This window comes from Papio anubis, chromosome 5, assembly GCF_008728515.1.
Source record: "Papio anubis isolate 15944 chromosome 5, Panubis1.0, whole genome shotgun sequence".
Lineage (NCBI taxonomy): Eukaryota > Metazoa > Chordata > Mammalia > Primates > Cercopithecidae > Papio > Papio anubis.
This window is the reverse complement of record NC_044980.1, coordinates 76842307-76862032: the sequence shown is the minus strand read 5'-3', so window position 1 is coordinate 76862032 and position 19726 is coordinate 76842307. Positions and strand designations below refer to the sequence as shown.

The 19726-nt window shown below is 34.2% G+C and overlaps 1 protein-coding gene across 2 annotated transcripts in view; it reads left to right on the top strand.

The window, feature by feature from the left end:
• The window catches only part of EDIL3 (EGF like repeats and discoidin domains 3), a 448089-nt gene extending 437621 nt beyond the window's left edge, over nt 1-10468 (top strand). For both annotated transcript variants that reach the window (XM_017959723.3, XM_003899900.5), the window contains one exon: nt 7482-10468. In XM_017959723.3, the coding sequence (XP_017815212.1) occupies nt 7482-7631 (150 nt within the window). In that variant the 3' untranslated portion in view covers nt 7632-10468. The remainder of the gene's footprint in view (nt 1-7481) is intronic.
• The last annotated feature ends 9258 nt before the right edge of the window (nt 10469-19726 follow it).

Genomic DNA, 19726 nt, shown 5'->3' with positions numbered 1-19726 from the left:
TTTGAAAGCCTCAAGTAATTTCACGGAGAAATCTTGAGAAACAAAGAAATCTCTGAAGCAAACAGGGTCTAGATTTTTCAAAGGGTTTATGGAACAAAACATCATTTTAAAAGGGATATAGATAAAAATTAATATCCAATATGAATTATGGTGCAGAATTATTATATCTCTGACCATGCACAATACCTTTCAGAAAATCTGACTGCAGTTTCTTAAGGGATTTCTAAAGAATCCCAAGTAGATAGACAAAGTAGTATTTCTCAAAGGACCTATAAGCTTTTATGGAAATGATATTAAAGAAATACAGGAGAACCAAGAAGTTGAATTTTTTGTTACTGAAATATGCAAGAGGACGAGTAACACCAGTTGTTTGATATGCTTATTAGGTTTATGCCCATGAGAATAAATATCATCCAGAAATTGAAAATAAGAAGAGCAAGTAAAATAGAGGGAGTAGAACCTAACAGTAGAAGGTTTAGAAAGGATACTCATGAGTCAAAATAATTAAATTTCAATGGACTGTCCTTTCAGGATTTAGTCAAAGAATCAGAATAGAAAGTAAGTTCACAATTAACTTTAAAGCCTGAATGTCTGTCACAAGCTGGCGCATGATGTTGGGGAAGTTGTAGATACAACCCTTTCAGACAATTGAGGTTCCTTTTCCAACTGTCAGTGTTTCAGACAACAAAACTTAGATGAAACCTGTAGCCTTTCAACACCAATTACTCATTGCGAAGTTCAGGATTCCCCAAACCCACCCTGACTTTTGACATCAATTGCACGTTCTCAGTTCCCCAAGATCATTCTCTGGTTTGATAATTCAATAGAAAAACTCACAAACACAATTAAAATTATCATACTCACAGTTATAGTTTATCACGATGAAAGGATATGGATACAGATCATCAAAGGGAAGAGGCATATGGGGCAGAGTCCAGGAGGGTCCAGGCATAAGCTTTCAGTTGTCTTGGAGACTTCTGGAGAGTACTAAGTTCTCTCAGCCATGTTATGTGACAGTAAGCCCAGAGTATTGCGAACTAGGAAGCTCACATTAGCCTTGGTATTCAGAGTTTTTATGGAAGCTCCGACATTTAGACACGGTTGACCATATGTGTGGCTAACCTTAGTTTCCACCCTTTCAGTGGTCAAGCTGACCTGAAGACCCCACTGTAACCACAATGTTAGCATGGGCTATCTGGTGTGGCCCAAGGCCCCCTGGGAAACAAAAACACTCTCCTCAGACAGGCCATTCCAAGGGCTTAGAAATTACCTTCAAGGAGCTGAGGGCAAAGAACAGACTCCTCCTTGGGTAAGGTTAACATCTAATACACACTCCTGTTACACATGGTTTTGTAGCCTGTACACTGATCACTGGAATGACATGTGTCTGTAAACACTATGCCTACACTGGATTTGACACATCCTAAACTCTGCAGAAGAACTGTTCAACAGAGCAAAGATTTGATGGTCAGCAATTTACTTCAAGATAGTACACACAAGCAAACTCAAGATTAAGATATGTCTAGATATGTGTTTCTTGCAAAGAAGACAAGATGATCAACTCCTTTTGGATACGGAAAAATAAAGTATTATCTAATATGTTATAGTTAGTGGCTGATATGAAAACAAGTCCTCTTCACATTCGATCTCTTATCTATAGATTACACACATTATATTTTCACAAATTGGGACATGTAACTTTATCCTTGTCTTTGGCTCTACTTTAAGGTCCTATGTATACATTTTGGTTGAATTTTTTTCCATTTGACTTTCACCTCCTGATAGATTGTTTCGGTTAGCTATGACCTTATTTCATTTGCAGATTTGGAGGGTAATGGTTCTACTCAGGATGCTATGGGATGGAAGACACTGTGGCAGCTCTTTATTCCTTTCTGTTGATGACAATTTGTGCTGTAGTGTTGTTGGGATGCCCTATAGTGAAAACCGACCCCCCAGTTCATTCTGCAGGCTGATGATCAATGGAGACACGTGTTAACACAGTCTATTGGTTCCAACAGAAACCCCTACTTTTTGGGTGACTCTCTTAGAATATAATTCTCAATATCACTATTTTCCAAAGAAACATTTTCTAGAATATTGAAATTTACCTGGAAATGAATTTCTTGTTTCCTTATTACATCTAGAAGAATGTACTCATATTGAGGCTAATTTTGTTACAGAGTTTCATTGGTTTAGTGGAATTGATTGCAGAGAAAAACATCAAGAATAATATACTGGCCATTCAATCATGAAATGGTTTCAGGATGCTGGTAAATTTTCCTAGAAAATTGAATTCACTGAATGATAGCTGCAGTCTATTTTGGCTAAAAGAATTAAACTTCGGTTTCAGACTTTTTATAGCCAATCACTCATAGAAGTTTCATAAATGCAAAGCTTCTAATAAGATTTGTTTAATATGATATAGATTTATACCACTAACTGAAATGTTTAAAAATAATTTTCTACGTATTTTAATATTTTTTACTTTTTAATTTAAAAAATTGATTTTGGAAATGCTTGCATTTAGGGCAAAGTAGAACATAAATTTTAGATTAGCCTAAAATATTACTGACAATCTAGCTGTAGAATTAGAAACAATGAAGGCTCTTTCCCAAACTATTCAAATGGAAAAATGTTATGTTTGACATGATTCATGAATACTAATTCCGTGAAAATGTTCATAAGACTTTACATCACTTAAAGCGTTGATTCAAGTTGTAACTCTGAAATTTTTGACAGTCAAAAAAATTCAAGTAATGTTGACACTAAGTATATAAAAATAAATTTTATGATCCTGAACTATAAATTAATAAGCATCTGTCCCTTATGTCACCCACAAAAATCAGAATTATATACTTATATAATATATAAATGGTTGCTTTATAAAATAGATACAAGTAAAAAAAATTGGAAAACCCTCACTGAGGAGAAATTATTAAAATATCCAAAATCTACTTGACCATAAATCAATCAACTATAACCCGAAATGCAATATAATTATTCTACATTTTACACTGCATTGATAGAAATACTATATCTACAACAAAGGTGCACTCTATCTTTTGAGTTATTCACAGTATGTCTATATTCTGTGTCGCAATAAATACCACACTTTCATTGAGCCATAGTTCAAGCAAATGTTACCCAATGGAATGCAATCAAGATTACAGGTCTGAAAATCATGCAACATGAAGAACTTTTTAAGGAACCATGAATGTTTAGCCTAGAGCACTGAAGCTGAGTTTTTGAGAGGTTTGTGTCAATTATTGTTAAGTATGTCAAAAGTTCTCTTGATAAGCTAAGTTTGTTCTATTTTCATTGAGAATTAAGCATTAGATTCAGTAGACTGAAGTGAGATATATACATTTTAGCCTTATAAAAAGACTTTCAAACTGTCTAAATACATACTCGTCCTGTTGTATTGAGGCATGCCATGGATAGGCTGAAAGTTCCATGTCAGAAATATTAGAGGGAAGAGTTATTGATAGCAGATCTCTGAGTTCTCTTCCAAATCTCAGATTCTTTCATTATATGGGTAGAATTAGATAGAAACAGGGTTTCTGAGCATCAGAGCTACCAAAGACTGTCTTATTTCACTTCTCCATAAGCTCTCTGGATGAAAGCACAAAGGATTGAAATTATGTGTGTTAAATAAAGAATTCTGAGCTTTCTTTCAGTCCAGCACCTCTGCACACACACACACATACATGCTGCCCCAGGAAAATGGATCTTTATCTTTGTCTTCTATCCCTTAAGAACAGCAGGTCAGTGTACAGATACAGTCAGTAAGGTCAATGGTATGCTTGATACCATAAACAAAGAAAATACAATCAATAGAAAAAACTTTAGAAAGTCTCATTCAACCTTTGTATTTCCACAATATCTGAAATCCCAGATGCAGTTCAACTATAGTCTCCAAATAGCAGAAGAAAAATAATGAAATCTATAAGGGGGCATCAAAAGCCCAGAGGGATGAAGTGATAGTCACTTGAAATCTTACTAAAATGCTGATGTTTAATACTGATGTAAAATACTGATGTTTAGCCATAGGGAATCTATCTAAAAGTGCTTAGAACCACTTGCTATTTGAATGATGTGAACAAAAATTCCAAAAAGTTAGAAGAATGGGAATCTCTTTAAAACTTTTCATCAGTTTAGGATAACTGAAAAGAAGCACATTTTTACAAACTAGGCGATTTTCTAAAGAAATCATATGTGCAAGAAATCCCCAAGGGATTCTGTGATATTTAGGGTCCTATTCCATGACTACTAAAAGAAACTGAAATTTGCCCCACCTCTCTGACTACATCGTGGAGAATAATGTTGCTTTGTTCCATGATCCCTGGAGGCCTCCTATTTATGATGTCTATACTGGCCTGAATAGATAGTGGTCCCTAACAAAGAATAGTAGCTCGTCTTACAAAAAATATATTAATTCTGCTAGAAGCGAGATTTTATTGTTTTATTTTATCTGATATTCTCTCCATGCTGAGATTTGAATCCTCCCAAGAATCTGATTTGTATTTTCAACCAGCATCACAAGAGAGTTAACCTTAGAAAAAAAATTCAAGATAGCTACATTGAGGGAATTGTATTTTTCTTTCTCTTATCTTCTCATAGGTTGTAATTATGGAAGCTTCTGCAAAGTACCTTTAGTGTTTTTTTTAATCAAGACCCCATATGTTAGAAAAAGCATATGTTAGAAAAAGACCTCTAAGCATTATCATGTTTGAATATATCAGCAAATTTGTCATCAGCTAATTAGCCTCCTCCCTGAACTGAAACTTGTGCATAGTTTTTCTAAAAAATTCAAATCAAACTGTGTCTTTCTCATGTAAAATATTTTCACTCCTATATAGAGATTTAATGTTCTCCATCAGTCTTTTCAGACTTCAGTTTTAGTTCAGATGCTTATGTCTCTAAAATGTGCCTGTGAAAGCACTTTCTAGAAATCTTAGAGATTTTATGAAGTTAACTAAAAATACTGTGTTTGCATTCCTTTGCAAGGTGAAATATTTAGGTAGCATTCTTAGGCAGGGGCTTCCTAGTGCTGGAGATAAGAAAACAGCACATGTGCCACATGTTTACACAACAAGTACAAAATATCATCCTGGAATTAGCAAGTGGGTGCTTTGTGTTCTGTACTGTGTCATTACTGAGAGGCTTCTGAAAACAGAAATGTATTTTCAGTACTTTGAGGCTGTAAATTGGGTGACTCTAGTATAGATTTCGGCTGTTTTTCTATGAACGTTATTGTTTTATAAATCATCCCGTTTCATGAAACTTCACTTTTTTTTTAAGTGAACATGAAAATATCCATGACTTTCACATACTAAATCAGAAATTTCATAGCTGTTTTCAGTTTCAGAGATGATATAGTTTCTCTGTCTGTATTCTTCATTATAAAGAAATGAGTATAATTAATAATTCAACTAATACTTTCTGGGTTGATAATTCCTATCAAAACCTGTGCTGGCGAGCAGACACTTAAGAGAAAATTGTTTCTTTCTGTATTTCCTTCCCAAGAAGTGGTATAAAACTATATTTTGGGCTGTTATACATCTTGCAATGAAAGTTAATGAATTTAAACTCTATTATCCCAAAGATATACATTAAGTTCACTAGCAGGGCTACAAAATTGGATTTTAGATTCCATATTAAATTGTAATACCACAGTCTCATTGAAACATTTGAATCCAACCTCATATGTCAGATAAGATGTCAGTAAACCAGAGCTTATTTTCTGCTGTTGCAGTAGCAACAGCCTCTCAAGATTTTTGGCCAGCGTTTATGGTATGTCCGGTACCTGTGAGCTTTTGCTAACGGAGACATTGTTACATAGTAGTAGCACATTTCAGTCCAGAATGAGTTATTCCTGCCTGCAAGACAGGGCATTACTAAGCATAAAATGCCTGCTAAATGAACTTGTACTTAGATATGCCAGCAGAACCAGCAGAGAGACTTTTCAGTCTTGTCTATTGCCTCTGTTAATCAGTGCCATACTGCCTAATGCTTTTGAGGAGAATATGATTTTTTCTTTCCAGGAGAACATTTGTGACCAGATAAGACTAGTCTAGAAGGCTTTTAAAACATTTTCTTTAATTTCAGAATGCTGAAAGATGTGGGTTAAGTATTCTGTCATGTGATGATGAAGTTTGGTTGTTTTTTGTTTTCTACTTTGGGGATTTTATTTTCAGGTGTCTCTTTGGCCACATAGTTATGTTTTGATGCCAAATAAGAAAAGAAATTTGATGTCAAACAAGAAAGAAAAATTATCTTCTAATTATAAGATGATTCATAAAGTAAAAACAGAAAGTCTTGAAGAGATTTTTACTCTAAAAAGTTAAACTAAATTTAAAAATCTAAACTAAATCTAAATTTTAAAAAAATGTAGATATAAAATAGTTAGAAATAACTTTAATAAGAAATGTTCAGAATCTATAAGAAAAAGAAGGATAAAATTCTTCAGATAAAGACTAAAACATATAAATACCTCAGTTCACCCCAACATAATTTATAATTTAATGCCATTCCTATCGTGGTCCCAGTGTTTTAAATTTGTTTTGTTTTCTGAAGCAGACATTTGTCCAAGTTATTATGAAAGTCTTTTAGGGAAGAGCATGTGGCAATAGAAAAGCTCCAAAAAACAGAAAAGAAAAGCATTTTTACCAAAGAAGAACAGACATTCTATGCAAAGTGTCAGGATATTATAACTCACATTTATCCCAATAGTATTGTATGGATCCAGGAATTAATAGATGAAGCCAAAAAAGAAGAAAAAACACAGTTCAAAAACAGCATTGATTGTGTTGTCTCATTTGGAGATGGACTAATTTTATTCTGTATGTGAGAAGAAGTGGGCAAAAGGCACTGTGATAGAGGCTGTTAGTGCTCACCAGATAGCCTTCTGCTTCTTTCCAGTGCCCAGCCTCCTTTGCTGTTAGGCTGGAATCATATAATTAGGTAGGGTGAAACAGATAAATACCGAAGTAATATAAGCTGCTTCCATACTTGTTCTCTTAAACACCCTGCATAGTCTGCTAACTCTCCCCTCCCCATGCCGCTTCTGAATGTGGAGGCCACATGCTCCAAATGACAGCTGTACTTTGCAAGCTGCTTGGATCTCTGAGTCACTCCTTGGAAGAGAGCATCTTCAGCAAACTACCTGACTAACGTTCAGCCTGTGACATAAGCAAAAAATGAATACCTGTTGCATTTTTTTAATTGAGAGAAACAAGCAGAGGAAAATGACAGATCTATGAATTCCTGCATTAAACAATCAAGGTTTAACTATTTAAACATTAATTGACCATTTAGTTTAAAATAATTATTATTAAAAAGAAGCTGCAATATAGTTTGAAGAAAATAAAATGAATAGTTATCAAATATCATGTTTGGGGAAAATGTTCCAAACAGGAACATAAAAATAATTTCAAAGAAAAAAGGTTATATGACTGACATTTTCTGCTCTTCTTTGTTAGGTCTTCCAGGGCAATTTTGACAATGACACTCACAGAAAAAACGTCATCGACCCTCCCATCTATGCACGACACATAAGAATCCTTCCTTGGTCCTGGTATGGGAGGATCACATTGCGGTCAGAGCTGCTGGGCTGCACAGAGGAGGAATGAGGAGAGGCTACATTTCACAACCCTCTTCCCTATTTCCCTAAAAGTATCTCCATGGAATGAACTGTGCAAAATCTGTAGGAAACTGAATGTTTTTCTTTTTCTTTTTTCATGAAAAAGTACTCAAATTATGGTAGGCAACTAACTGTGTTTTTAAGGGGGTCTAAGCCTGCCTTTTCAATGATTTAATTTGATTTTTTTATTGGTCAAATCGCTTAAGTAACATCACATTAAGTGTGAATTACTTTTCTCATTGTTTCCTGAATTATTTACATTGGTAGAAATATATTAGGGAAAGAAAGTAGCCTTCTTTTTATAGCAAGAGTAAAAAAATTCTCAAAGTTATCAAATAAGAGCAACAGTTGATAGAGCTTTTACAACCAATACTCACCTAATTCTGATAAAAGGAATACTGCAATGTTAGCAATAAGTTTTTTTCTTCTGTAATGACTCTACATTATCCTGTTTCCCTGTGCCTACCAAACACTGTCAATGTTTATTACAAAATTTTAAAGAAGAATATGTAACATGCAGTACTGACATTATAATTCTCATTTTACTTTCATTATTTCTAATAAGACATTATGTGACTTCTTTTTCTTTTGGTTCTATTCTATATTCTTTATATTGTGTATTACCTGAATAATTCAATGCTTTTTTCCTAACTGAATTTCCTATTAGTTGCCTAAAAGAAGTGTCATGTTTACTCATATATATATAACATGACTGCCTATCAGTAGATTGATCTGTATTTAATATCCATTAATTAAATCTGCAGTTTTATTTTTGAAGGAAGCCATAACTATTTAATTTCCAAATACTTCCTTCATAAAGAATCCCATACTCTCAGTTTGCACAAAGGAACAAAAAATATATGTATTATGTTTCTTTAAATTTAAGTCTTCATTTAGATGGTAATTACATATTCTTATGTTTACTTTTAAAAACAGACTCATTATTTGTTTATTTTATAAAAATTTAGCAAAGAAACATTAATATAGTGCTGCATACCTTGGCCAAGCATACTCATCATTTCTTTGTTCATCTCCACATTTCCTGTGAAACTAACATCTTATTGAGATTTGAAACTGGTGGTAGTTTCCCAGGAAAGCACAGGTGGAGTTATTTGTGAGAAACAAAGTGTTTGCTAATGACAAAGTAGTAAACCATTTTCAAAATGAAAATTGATTTCTATTTATTTTGCTTCAAAGATCCTGAAAAAATAAGCAATTATCATAACAATTTATTATTGATACTGGAGGTTTCATTGACATGTCTCTCAAATTAAAGTTCACACTGCCTCCATAAAAGTCTTCAACATCTAATTTATAAGCTTTACAAGTATTTATTTTATAAGGCTTAGACAGAATTATTGGAGTTTTAAATTAAGTGTCTTGGAAAAGAAAGGATGGTATGTGTACGAAATGTTAAGATCCTACGCAACACTGCTATTTTTTTCCTTTAATATTTGTGCTGCATAACAAAAGCCACTAGACTGTTACTGTCTTGTCTGTCCATGTGTTAACAGCATTTCTTAATGATGTATATATGGAGTGGTCTTCAATAATAGTGAAGAATTTAAAGAGAAAGTCAATCGTACTGGCATTTTTAATAAGAGCGAAATTAATTGGTCTAAGGGGACTGTCTGGTCACATGTTGATTCCTTGCCCATATGCTTTGTATTTCTTGTTCTTATTATGAAATTATGAATTTGAAGCCTCTGAAATGGTAATCAGTTTTCAACATCTTTCAAAAACAAAATTGCAATTTCCTCCATATTGCCTTTTTTAGATAACTTTAAAGTTAGGATTCTAAAATATTTGTAACTGGCTAAATTTTAAAGTTATGTGACAGATAATTACTTAGGTTCAGAAATATACACACATTTATTCTTTAGCCAATTTCTTTCAAGGTTTACTGTCCCATCAAATATCTAGCCATTTTCCTTTGCAAATTATATGCATTCTTAAGAGTATATTTTTAAGATTATTACTTATCCTTTATGATGATTTACTTTTCCAAAATTACTTCTAGTTTCATATGATGTTTTATAATTTTTTCTATTGTTACCTGTGTTAAAAATATTTTCCAAAGAAGTTGATTAAAATTATATTTGTTTCCTTTTAGAAAACACACTGAAATGAGTTTCTCTTGCTTTTTCGTTTTCTCTCTGCTTTATATGCTCTTCACAGTACATCATGTCCAACGGGATACCTATTGTCCCATGACACCCAAAATTGATGACAGCAAAGGGATTCCAACATATGGAAATGTTGAAAATTATTGTAAAGTAGTATTATGAAGTAGCTTTTGTGTCATTCATGTCAGTGACATCAAAGTGAAGTAAATTTATTCTATTTAAATTCACGCTAAAACCAATAAAATACTATAAGTAGAATACACATAAGAATCACCTAGTCTTCACTATATTGAGTAACTATAACCTGCTAGTTTTACAATTAATGAAACTAAACTTTTAAACATGTCCATTTTGTCTACATCCTTTTGAAAGTATTTATCATAGTTGCCAATTTTAATTTTAGGGTTGACTTTCTCTTTCTGAATGACTTCATGAAGTTTGATGTGAATTTTGAAGACTTGGGTTACTAATGATTGTATCTTTGCTAGTCAACAAATTATGAAATATAATACTCAATGCGTCAGATGTGTCATTAAGTACAGAAATAACTAAGACACAAATAACCTTTGCAAACCTTCAAGCTGTGTAATATTCCAATGTTGTTTTTTTCTTTGTATATATACTTATATCACGTAGGATGTAAAACCAGTATGACCTTGTCTAGTCTCCAAACTTAAAATAAACTTTTGAAAATCTGGGATTCTTTTGAAGCAGTTGTAATTAAACACATTTATAAGAATACACAAATTGTCTGAATGTGAATGCCCACTACTCTTGACCACATACTTGGTTTATTTTTGCTTTGCACAGGACAATTGAACAGCTACAGAAAAAACAGAAATTACAACAACCTCTAAATATATATTGATATTAGCTAAACTGGTCTTTTGAAGATGATTAAAGTGTGTGCATTCTTCTTGCTCCTTTTAGATGCAGAAGTTTTACTAAAATATTCTTAATCCAAAGTCATTTTTGGCCTCATGTATAAAGCATTGTGTACCAGGACTGATCTGCCCATTGTTAATCAGATGATATTGCTGTCATTTCTATAGTTTTTTCAGTTCATGATGCCCAGGAGTATAATGAAGAAATCCAGTCAGTAGTAAGCAATAATACAACAGTTATAATGTATTTATCCATGTAACATTAGCTATTGAATAATGAAAATCATAACGTGGATTCTTCATAAATCCTGTTTCTAGCTCTCTGGAAGTCACTGGTGAAATACTAAATCTGTGTACTTGCTATTTTTTTGATATTTTCTTAGGATGCAAACAATTTAGGGAAGAATTAAGATATGAAAGGTTACTACTTGTTTGAACTTCAGCGAATCTCTGATAGCTCCCAGTACTGACTAGTCACTGTTATGTACTCATACATGTTCCCATTTAAATGTATTTTAATATGAGCAGATCAATGGGATTCCATTGTTTGCCTAATTTTTGCACATACTCATAAACAAACAATAAATGTGCTTTTATTAAAAAAGAGAAATTATACATATATATTTTCAGTAGCGCTAATAAGGAATCATGACAACATCTATACATGGTAAAATTTTATTGTGACAGCAAAATATTTAATAATTATCCAACATAAAATTTTTAAGTATAAAATTTTTAAGATTACTGATTCAAGATGCAAAAATAATAAAAGCATTTCAAATTCTAAGAAGAAAAGTCTGCATAGGCTGAAATTTGTGTTTTTTATGAAGTAATAATGATAACTTCATGAATGGAAAATATTCTCTCTATATAACCTGAATTTTCAAACATCTACCATTTCAGACTTTAATTAAGATTTTGATAAAGAAACATTAATTTTTACTGTCAGAAATTCAGTGCTATCTCTTTCAAAAGGCTAATTTTTTAAAAATTAACATTCACTTTAGTATGTTATTTATTTGTGAAAAACATTACCTCTAGCCTTTGAGATGCAAAAGGATCCTTTTATCTGCACAGGTAAAATAGAGAACCAAACAACCTTGCCAGTTGAGAAATGTTTCAACTACCATGAACAGAATGCACTGTCATTTGTCTTTACAAAGACAAAGAATACCTAGTGTAAGTAGCAATTTTTCTATTGATTTTGAAGGGGGAAATAGGTTTCTTGATTCTATTTCAGTAAATGCCTATAATTCATATTGGCTGTTTCAACACTGCCACCAAATAAAGTGTTTTCCACCGTAGGCAAGTGCACTTACTCAAAGAGTTATTTCTATTAAATGAATTTGGTAGCAAAAATAGGAAAACATAAAAGGCTCTGCATTTAGCAGTTTTTGCATAACTTCGCAGAAGTTGGTTGAGTCATTTGAAAGCATTAATGCTTTGGAAATACGGTGTCGAACCATCAGCAAATGGTCACCATATTATATGATTAAGCATTGCATGTGGTGACTGCTTCTGATTGAATTTTATTTTAATGTCCTTAAAGGTATGAACCGCACTGCTCCATATTCATGTAAAATCCCCATAATGCCCTTCATATATCCACACATATATATGTTAATAATGATGATAAATTACAATGTAAGCTCAACCAGCTGCCACCTGTAAAGGGAGTGGTGGCAGTGAGACTGATGGTGCATTTAAACAATATATCTCTGGCCAGGCATGTTGGCTCATGCCTGTAATCCCAGCACTTTGGGAGGCCAATGTGGGCAGATCATTTGAGGTCAGGAGTTTGAGACCAACCTGGCCAACATGGTAAAACCCATTCTCTACTAAAATACAAAAACAAGACGGGCGTGGTGGCACGTGTCTATAATCCCAGCTACTGGGGATGCTAGGCAGCAGAATCGCTTGAACCCAGGAAGTGGGGGTTGCAGTGAGGGTAGATCGCGCCACGGCACTCCAGCCTGGGTAACAGAGCAATGCTCCGTTTAAAAACAAACAAACAAACAATATATCCCCCATGGCCAATATGGAAACAGCTTGTGACAACTTACATAAGCATCAGGCAAAAACATTCCTGAGAATTCGAGGGAAGACAATTGTGCATATGACAAAGAGATGAGGAATGTTTTCAGTGATGAATAAGTGACAGATTAAACATGAATTTACACATATTTTATCATTTTTCCACTTTTTAGAGGTTGTATAGCTGGGATTTAAAGCAACATTAATAATAAAAAAGGCTTTGCCTTTCAGGAAGAGAAACCTTAGCAGGCCAGTGGCCCTAGGGAACGTGAGAAGCACAGTGCTTTTCAAGGCTAAAGACCTTTTCTGCCTGGACCCAGGAAAGAGGAATTGGGCAAAGAGGTTAAAAATGGCATATCTCAAAGGAAGCACTAAATAATCGATATTAGGCAGCCTCATTTCCTCTGTTCTCAAGTTTCTTAGGTAATAATATTTTTTAAATGCTACTTTTTAACAGTAGAAGCAGCCTCCCTACCCACTCCACGCTCAAAATCCCTGTTTGTAGTGGTGTAAGCACCTTGATAAGATGCTTGAGATGTGGACTGAGAGTCTGAGAACCACATGCAAACAATAGTAAAACAATGTTTTCAAACTGCTAATATAGGGAAACTGCTGGGTCCAGACTAGTAGTATCTTTTTTAAAAAATTAAATACTTAGGACAAGAGGAGAGACGAGAAGGAAGGAGTTAGAATAGGAGAGAAAAATATAAGTCCCTTGTAAAAATTATTTTACAAACATTTTATTTCAATTATATTCCTGAGTATGTATGTGTTCGTGATCACAGTGTAAATTATTTTTCTAACTCAGAGACAGACATAAAAGTTGAAAACCACGGCAACGCAGTCTCCTTAACTGCTTTCTAAATGGGTGGTGTCTGCTAGTTGCCAGTTGTTGGTATACTGGGTGGCCGGCGTGAGTTTAGAGCCAGAGTTGTATGGCTGCTATAAACAGAAGGTTGTTAGAGGCTTAGTGGGAAGAGAGAAGAGGTGTGCTGACGGAAGCCTGAGAGGGTTTTTAAGAGACAAAGTGTATAACACAGAATCGTGTGAATTTTTCCTATATAGTAGGTAAAGCCCTTTGCCCTTCTCCCCATAAAATATTCTAACAAAATACCAGTGTCTTCCCATCATATTTCGTTGTTCAGCTAAAGAAGATTCACCCAAGTATTGAATATGGCCTGAAGGTGGGCTTGCAGCATGAGTCAAGGCTGCCTGTGAGGGACCTGCCACTCTGGGTTAATCACAATGCAGATCCATATGTTCGGTGTTTGTTTGTTTGTTGTAATAAACCATGATGCATTTTAAGTAGATTTTTCTAAAGCGACCTCTGGTTTAAAAATTCATAATCAAATGCCCTCCACACCCTCATTCTAACCTTCTAATTCCATACTTCTGGAGGTCATAACACTAATTCCTTTCCTGAGTGTTTTCTTATCCAAGCCTAATATAACAGATACTTGTACTTCCAGACTGTAGCATTAGGCTGTAATATAAGTACTGTAAAATTTTAAAATATGTTTTCACTTTCACTGGAGATATAAAGAAAAACTAATTTCTTTCATAAAAAATACACTTGGAGAAACTACTGTATTTGTCTTAAGAAAATATTGAGATTATCCAACTTCTTTTGTTGTTAATCTTTTTTTTTTTTTCAGTAAAATCTAAGCATCTATTTTGTACCAGCCACTATATGATGATCTAGAAATACAGAGATGAAAATACAGTGATTTTCAGGAACTCACAGTATAGAGGGTGAAGCTGGGGTAGACAAGAAAGCAAATGATTATGATGGATGTTATGACAAAAATATGCCCCATGTGTAAAGAGCAGATAGAGTAGAGGCACCTATACCTATCAATGAGGCAGATCAGGGAAGGCATCCTGGAAGGGTAACATCTAAAATATTCCCCAAACCCTCAAATTTAATATTTGTAACACCTAACATACACTTTACTACTCACGGTAACTATGGATTTGCATGTCCATTTTGCAAGAGGACAAAGAAAAGCCGAATGAAATGAAGAGATCTGCCCAGGTTACAGGGCTATAATTTGTACATAGATCTAAGGACATCCTTCACCCCTGTTCAATACTCTTTCTTCTTGTAAGTCAAGCTGTACTGAAAATGAGTTTCATTACATACTAATACAAGAACAACAGGAAGGACCTGCCTCCAGCCAAGCAGTTGCTAATTGTTTATTCTACAATTTGTCATATTGTCCTATTAGTAAAAATAATTTAACGCACTGGTATTACCTGATAACATATTTTAAATAATTTGTGGATGAAGTGTTGACCATCACACAAATATATTTTAAAAAATCCACAAGTGACTGAACAGCTAATGAACTACTATGAGATTATATGATGCATTAGTTTTTTAAAAAGTGAGTAATAATCCCAAGATGTCAAAGCTTCTGCTATTCCAAGGCATAGTAAATGGACTATCTGCATATGAAGAGCATGAAATCTTTAACGCAGTAATCAAACATATTTCTATTTAAGAAAAATCTGAAAGCAGTGCTTCATAGATAAGAAAAACCACAAGTATTTCCATTAACAAAAAACTCCAAAGAATACAAAGAAAATTCAAGAACACTCTGTCATGAGTTCCAGTTCCCAATATTTAAGAGTTACCACAATCTCATGGAAGTGGAGAGTATAATGATAGTTACTAGAGGCTGGGAATGGTGTGAAGTTGAAAGAAGAGATGAAGACAGGTTGGTTAATGGGCACAAACACACAGCCAAATAGAAGATATACAGTCTGATGTTTGATAGCACAATAGGGTGCTGATAGTTAACAATAATGTATATTTCAAAATAGCTAAAAGGGAGGACTTGAAATGTTCCCAACACAAAGAAATGATAAATATTTGAGGTGACAGATATCCTAAATCCCTGACTTGACCACTACATATTCTATTTTTGTATCAAAACATAGCATGTACCCAATAATAACGGGTATATAAATATCAGGTATTTAAAAAGTTTTAATAAAAGAAGAATTATACTCTTAACTAGAAGAGAAGCTGAATAGCAAATAATATCTTAGAAAATAAAGTATAGTGACAGCACAATTTAAGGAACCAGCTTCTTAGCAATGGGACATTGTCTTTTTCATTATCTGGTGACTTTTAATTTAGCAGAATTAGGACCTTAATCAGTTACAGATAACCCCATATAACCTAATGTATTGAGTACATTAAATTTATATAACTTGATTTAAATAGTCCATTCTCTGCTAATTATTCATCAGTAAACCAGAAGAAACTGAAAAAATGTTAGGTAACTGGAATTAAGGGACCACCAACCCTGAGATACATTTGTTTAAATATTTAATTCCCTAGGTCATTTATTCATCCAATATTTAAGAAAGGATAGCATAGCCTAAGTAAGTCTTTACCAATTCTAATGGCCAATGACTGTTACTAATATTTGAATTAATCTTTAGTGAAGCTGAATCTATGTTATTTCACTAGTCTGAAAACTGGTTGTTATTGTCTCTTTACAATTACTTTGTTCTTGTCCTTTTCTGAAAAAAGAAAATACCCTTGCTCTTTTGTCTATTTTTTCAAACTTACCCAATGTTCAATAATCTTCCAAAAATGTAAGGCATGAAACTGGATAAGGCATGTTGAATGTGGTGAAAAGATCATTTAAGATCCTTAACTGTTTGTAGGCTTATCAGCAGCACCTATAAGGCTGATGAATGTTCAATCTGTAGTCTACTGTGAGTACTTGATTTCTATACGTTAAGTTATTCTAGGTCTTGGTTTGGGCTAACATCCTTTCCCTTTGGCCAAAATCCTTTTCCTTCTTAAGGAAAAGTATATTGTCATATATGTACACTTATTTCTTTTTAAAGCCATTTAACAGTAAATAATGATTAGAAACATGTGCTGCAGGCACTCTATCAACTGAGAAATTTACTGAGTGTCTACTAATGGCCAAAACAAAAGTATTCATTCAAATATAAAGGATAAAATTTCCGTCCAGGGCATCTGTATAAGGCTGAACTGGTTGTGCCATGCACAAAGTAGCTAGGCCAAGGGGCATGAGTGCGAGTCAAAATCCAACATTTTTTGATATGGCAAGCTAAAAGTCCTGACAAAGGTCTGTCTACAGATAGTGCTTTTGTGTATATCATATTTGCAGAAGAGCCCTCTTTTCTAATTAAAATCTTACATGCTAAGGATGGAGTCTTGATAAGTTCCAATACCTGTCTACTGTTTTTATTAAAGGCAACCTTCCAGCATGGGAGACTATGGGTATTTGACAGTCATGCAATGCATTTAACATAGCCTGCAAATTTCCTATCTTAGTTAAACCTTAAGCATAGAAGTGATACTTCCAACTTTTGCTCCCATCTCCCCTCCACTGGTTGTGCTAAGGATTACACATTGCATTTGAAATGAGTATGAAAGTCCTCTTTCTCACTCTCATTCCTACAAAAGTGGCTAGACTAGTTATTGTAAGAATGTATCAGCTGAATCGTATATTAGACAGAAAAAAAGAAAACAAAAATTCTAGGATCTTCTTCACTCATTCAATAAATTTATGTGGAGTTGGGTATCCAGATAACCAAGCTGACATTCAGCCTAAACTCAGAAAGATTGCTAATAATGCTAGTAGAATTTTAGGCAGGAGCTGATGCCAGTTCCGCACCACCCTGCCCCCCGACAACAGATGAAAAAGCTCTCTTATTGCATTAATGACTTTATATAACTGCCTTAATTTCATTATTTACCCAAAAATCATTCAGGACCAGGTTGTTTAATTTTCAGGTAATTATATGGTTTTGAGTAATTTTCTTAGTCTTGAATTCTATTTTAATTGCATTATGGTCTCAGAGAATGTTTGGTAGTAATCAGTTACTTTGCATTTGCTAAGGATTGTTTTATATCCAATTATGTGGTTGATTTTAGAGCATGTGCCATGTGGCAATGAGAAGAACCTATATTCTATTGTTTTAAAATGGAGAGTTCTGTAGATGTCTATCAGGTCCATTTGGTCCAGTGTTAACTTCAGGTTCTGAATATCTTTGTCAATTTTCCACCTTAATAATCTATCTAATACTGTCCATGGGGTGTTGAAGTCTCCCACTATAATTGTGTGGGAGACTGAGTCTCTTTGAAGATCTCTAAGAACTTGCTTTACAAATGTATTAGTCCATTCTCATGTTGCTCTAAGGACATACCCAAGACTGGGTAATTTATAAAGAAAAGGAGGTTTAATGGACTCACAGTGCCACATGGGTGGGGAGGCCTCATGATCATGGCACAAGGCAAAGGAGGAGCAAAGGCACATCTTACATGGCGGCAGGCAAGATATTGTGTACAGAAGAACTGCCCTTTATAAAACCATCAGATCTCATGAGTCTTATTCACCATCACAACAGCACGGGAAAAACCCACACCATGATTCAATTACCTCCCACTGGGTCCCTCCCACAACACATGGGGATTATGAGAACTACAATTCAAGATGAAATTTGGGTGGGGACACAGCAAACCATATCAATAAATCTGGGTGATCTTGTGTTCCACACACATATATTTAAGACATTTAGGTCTTCTTGTTGTATTGAACCCTTTGCCATTATGTAATGCCCTTCCTTGTCTTTGTTTATCTTTTCTGGTTTAAAGTCTGTTTTGCTTGAAATTAGAATTACAACCCCTGCTTTTTTACTGTTTTCCATTTGCTTGGTAGATTTTTCTCTAGCCCTTTATTTTGAGCCTAGGGGTGTCACTGCATGTGAGATGGGTCTCTTGAATACAGCATACCATTGAGTCTTTTAACATATTTTCTTTCATTTTGACTTTGGAGAATCTGATAATTATCTGTCTTTGGGATGATATTCCTGTGAAGTATTTTGTGTGGGTTCTCTGCATTTCCCAAATTTCAATGTTGGCTTCTTTAGCTAAGTTGGGGACGTTCTCATGGATGATATCCTGAAATATGTTTTCCATGTTGCTTCCATTCTCCACATCTCTTTCACAGATGCCAGTGAGTCATATATTAGGTCTCTTTACATAATATGGGAGATGTTCCTCCTGGCTGCATCTAGTAGGCCATCTTGAAGCAGGAATCCTCAACCAACACCCCAGGCAGAATAACCAAGTCAGTGCATATCCAACAGGTTCCTGTGCCTGGAGCTAGCTCTTGTGCTGGCAGAGCTCTGAGCACATTGCTCTCTTGGAGCCTGGACTCTGGTATGCAGCCTTGGAGCTAGCAGTGGGTAGGGTGGCCACTAGAAAAAGCATGGCGCAGGCTCTTGAAAATGTTTTGAAGTGGTAAAATATTGACTCTGCCAAGATTTACTTTGTAATGTTATTTGCAAAATATTTGAGTTACTTTTTCATTCAAAGTACATTATTTGTAATTCTTTATATCAAGAATTTATTGGAGAATGCAAGTAAAACTGAATAATTGTATATTTGTCTCATAGTTTATGGTCTAAATAGCATATTACTGAAAAGAAAATGGATTGAAAGGCAAAGTGTTGTGTTTCTGAAAACTTGAATTGATAGAGAGTTCCACTATTCTCATTAGGACATTTCTACAAATTAATGGGAAATGAGAGTCATTGATGTATATTTTCAAGAGACAAAAAGTAAAAACATTAACATATTAAAAGCACATATCTTTTAACCAGTTATCTTCTGGTTTATATATATTGACTTTCACCACCACATGGAAATAAGAGCAATAGTTTCTCTATACAAGTTGTATTTTTTTTTTGTTGGCATATCCTTTTATCTTTCAGAATTTATATAACACTGGCTAAATACAAATGTAATTGACCTCTATCACATTTCAAGCCCTAAAACGGTAACTGTGGCTCAGCTGGAATTTACTGTAGTGTCAAGAACATTTATCAGAAGACATTCATTCCAATGAAGTGGTTTCAGTATTATGAGCTAACTTTTAACAAAAATAATGATCCGTTTGAGAGTTATAGTCTTGCCTGTGCTACAGATTTTGTTTCTAAAGAAAAAGTTAGGCCTGGCACGGTGGCTCACACCTGTAATCCCAACA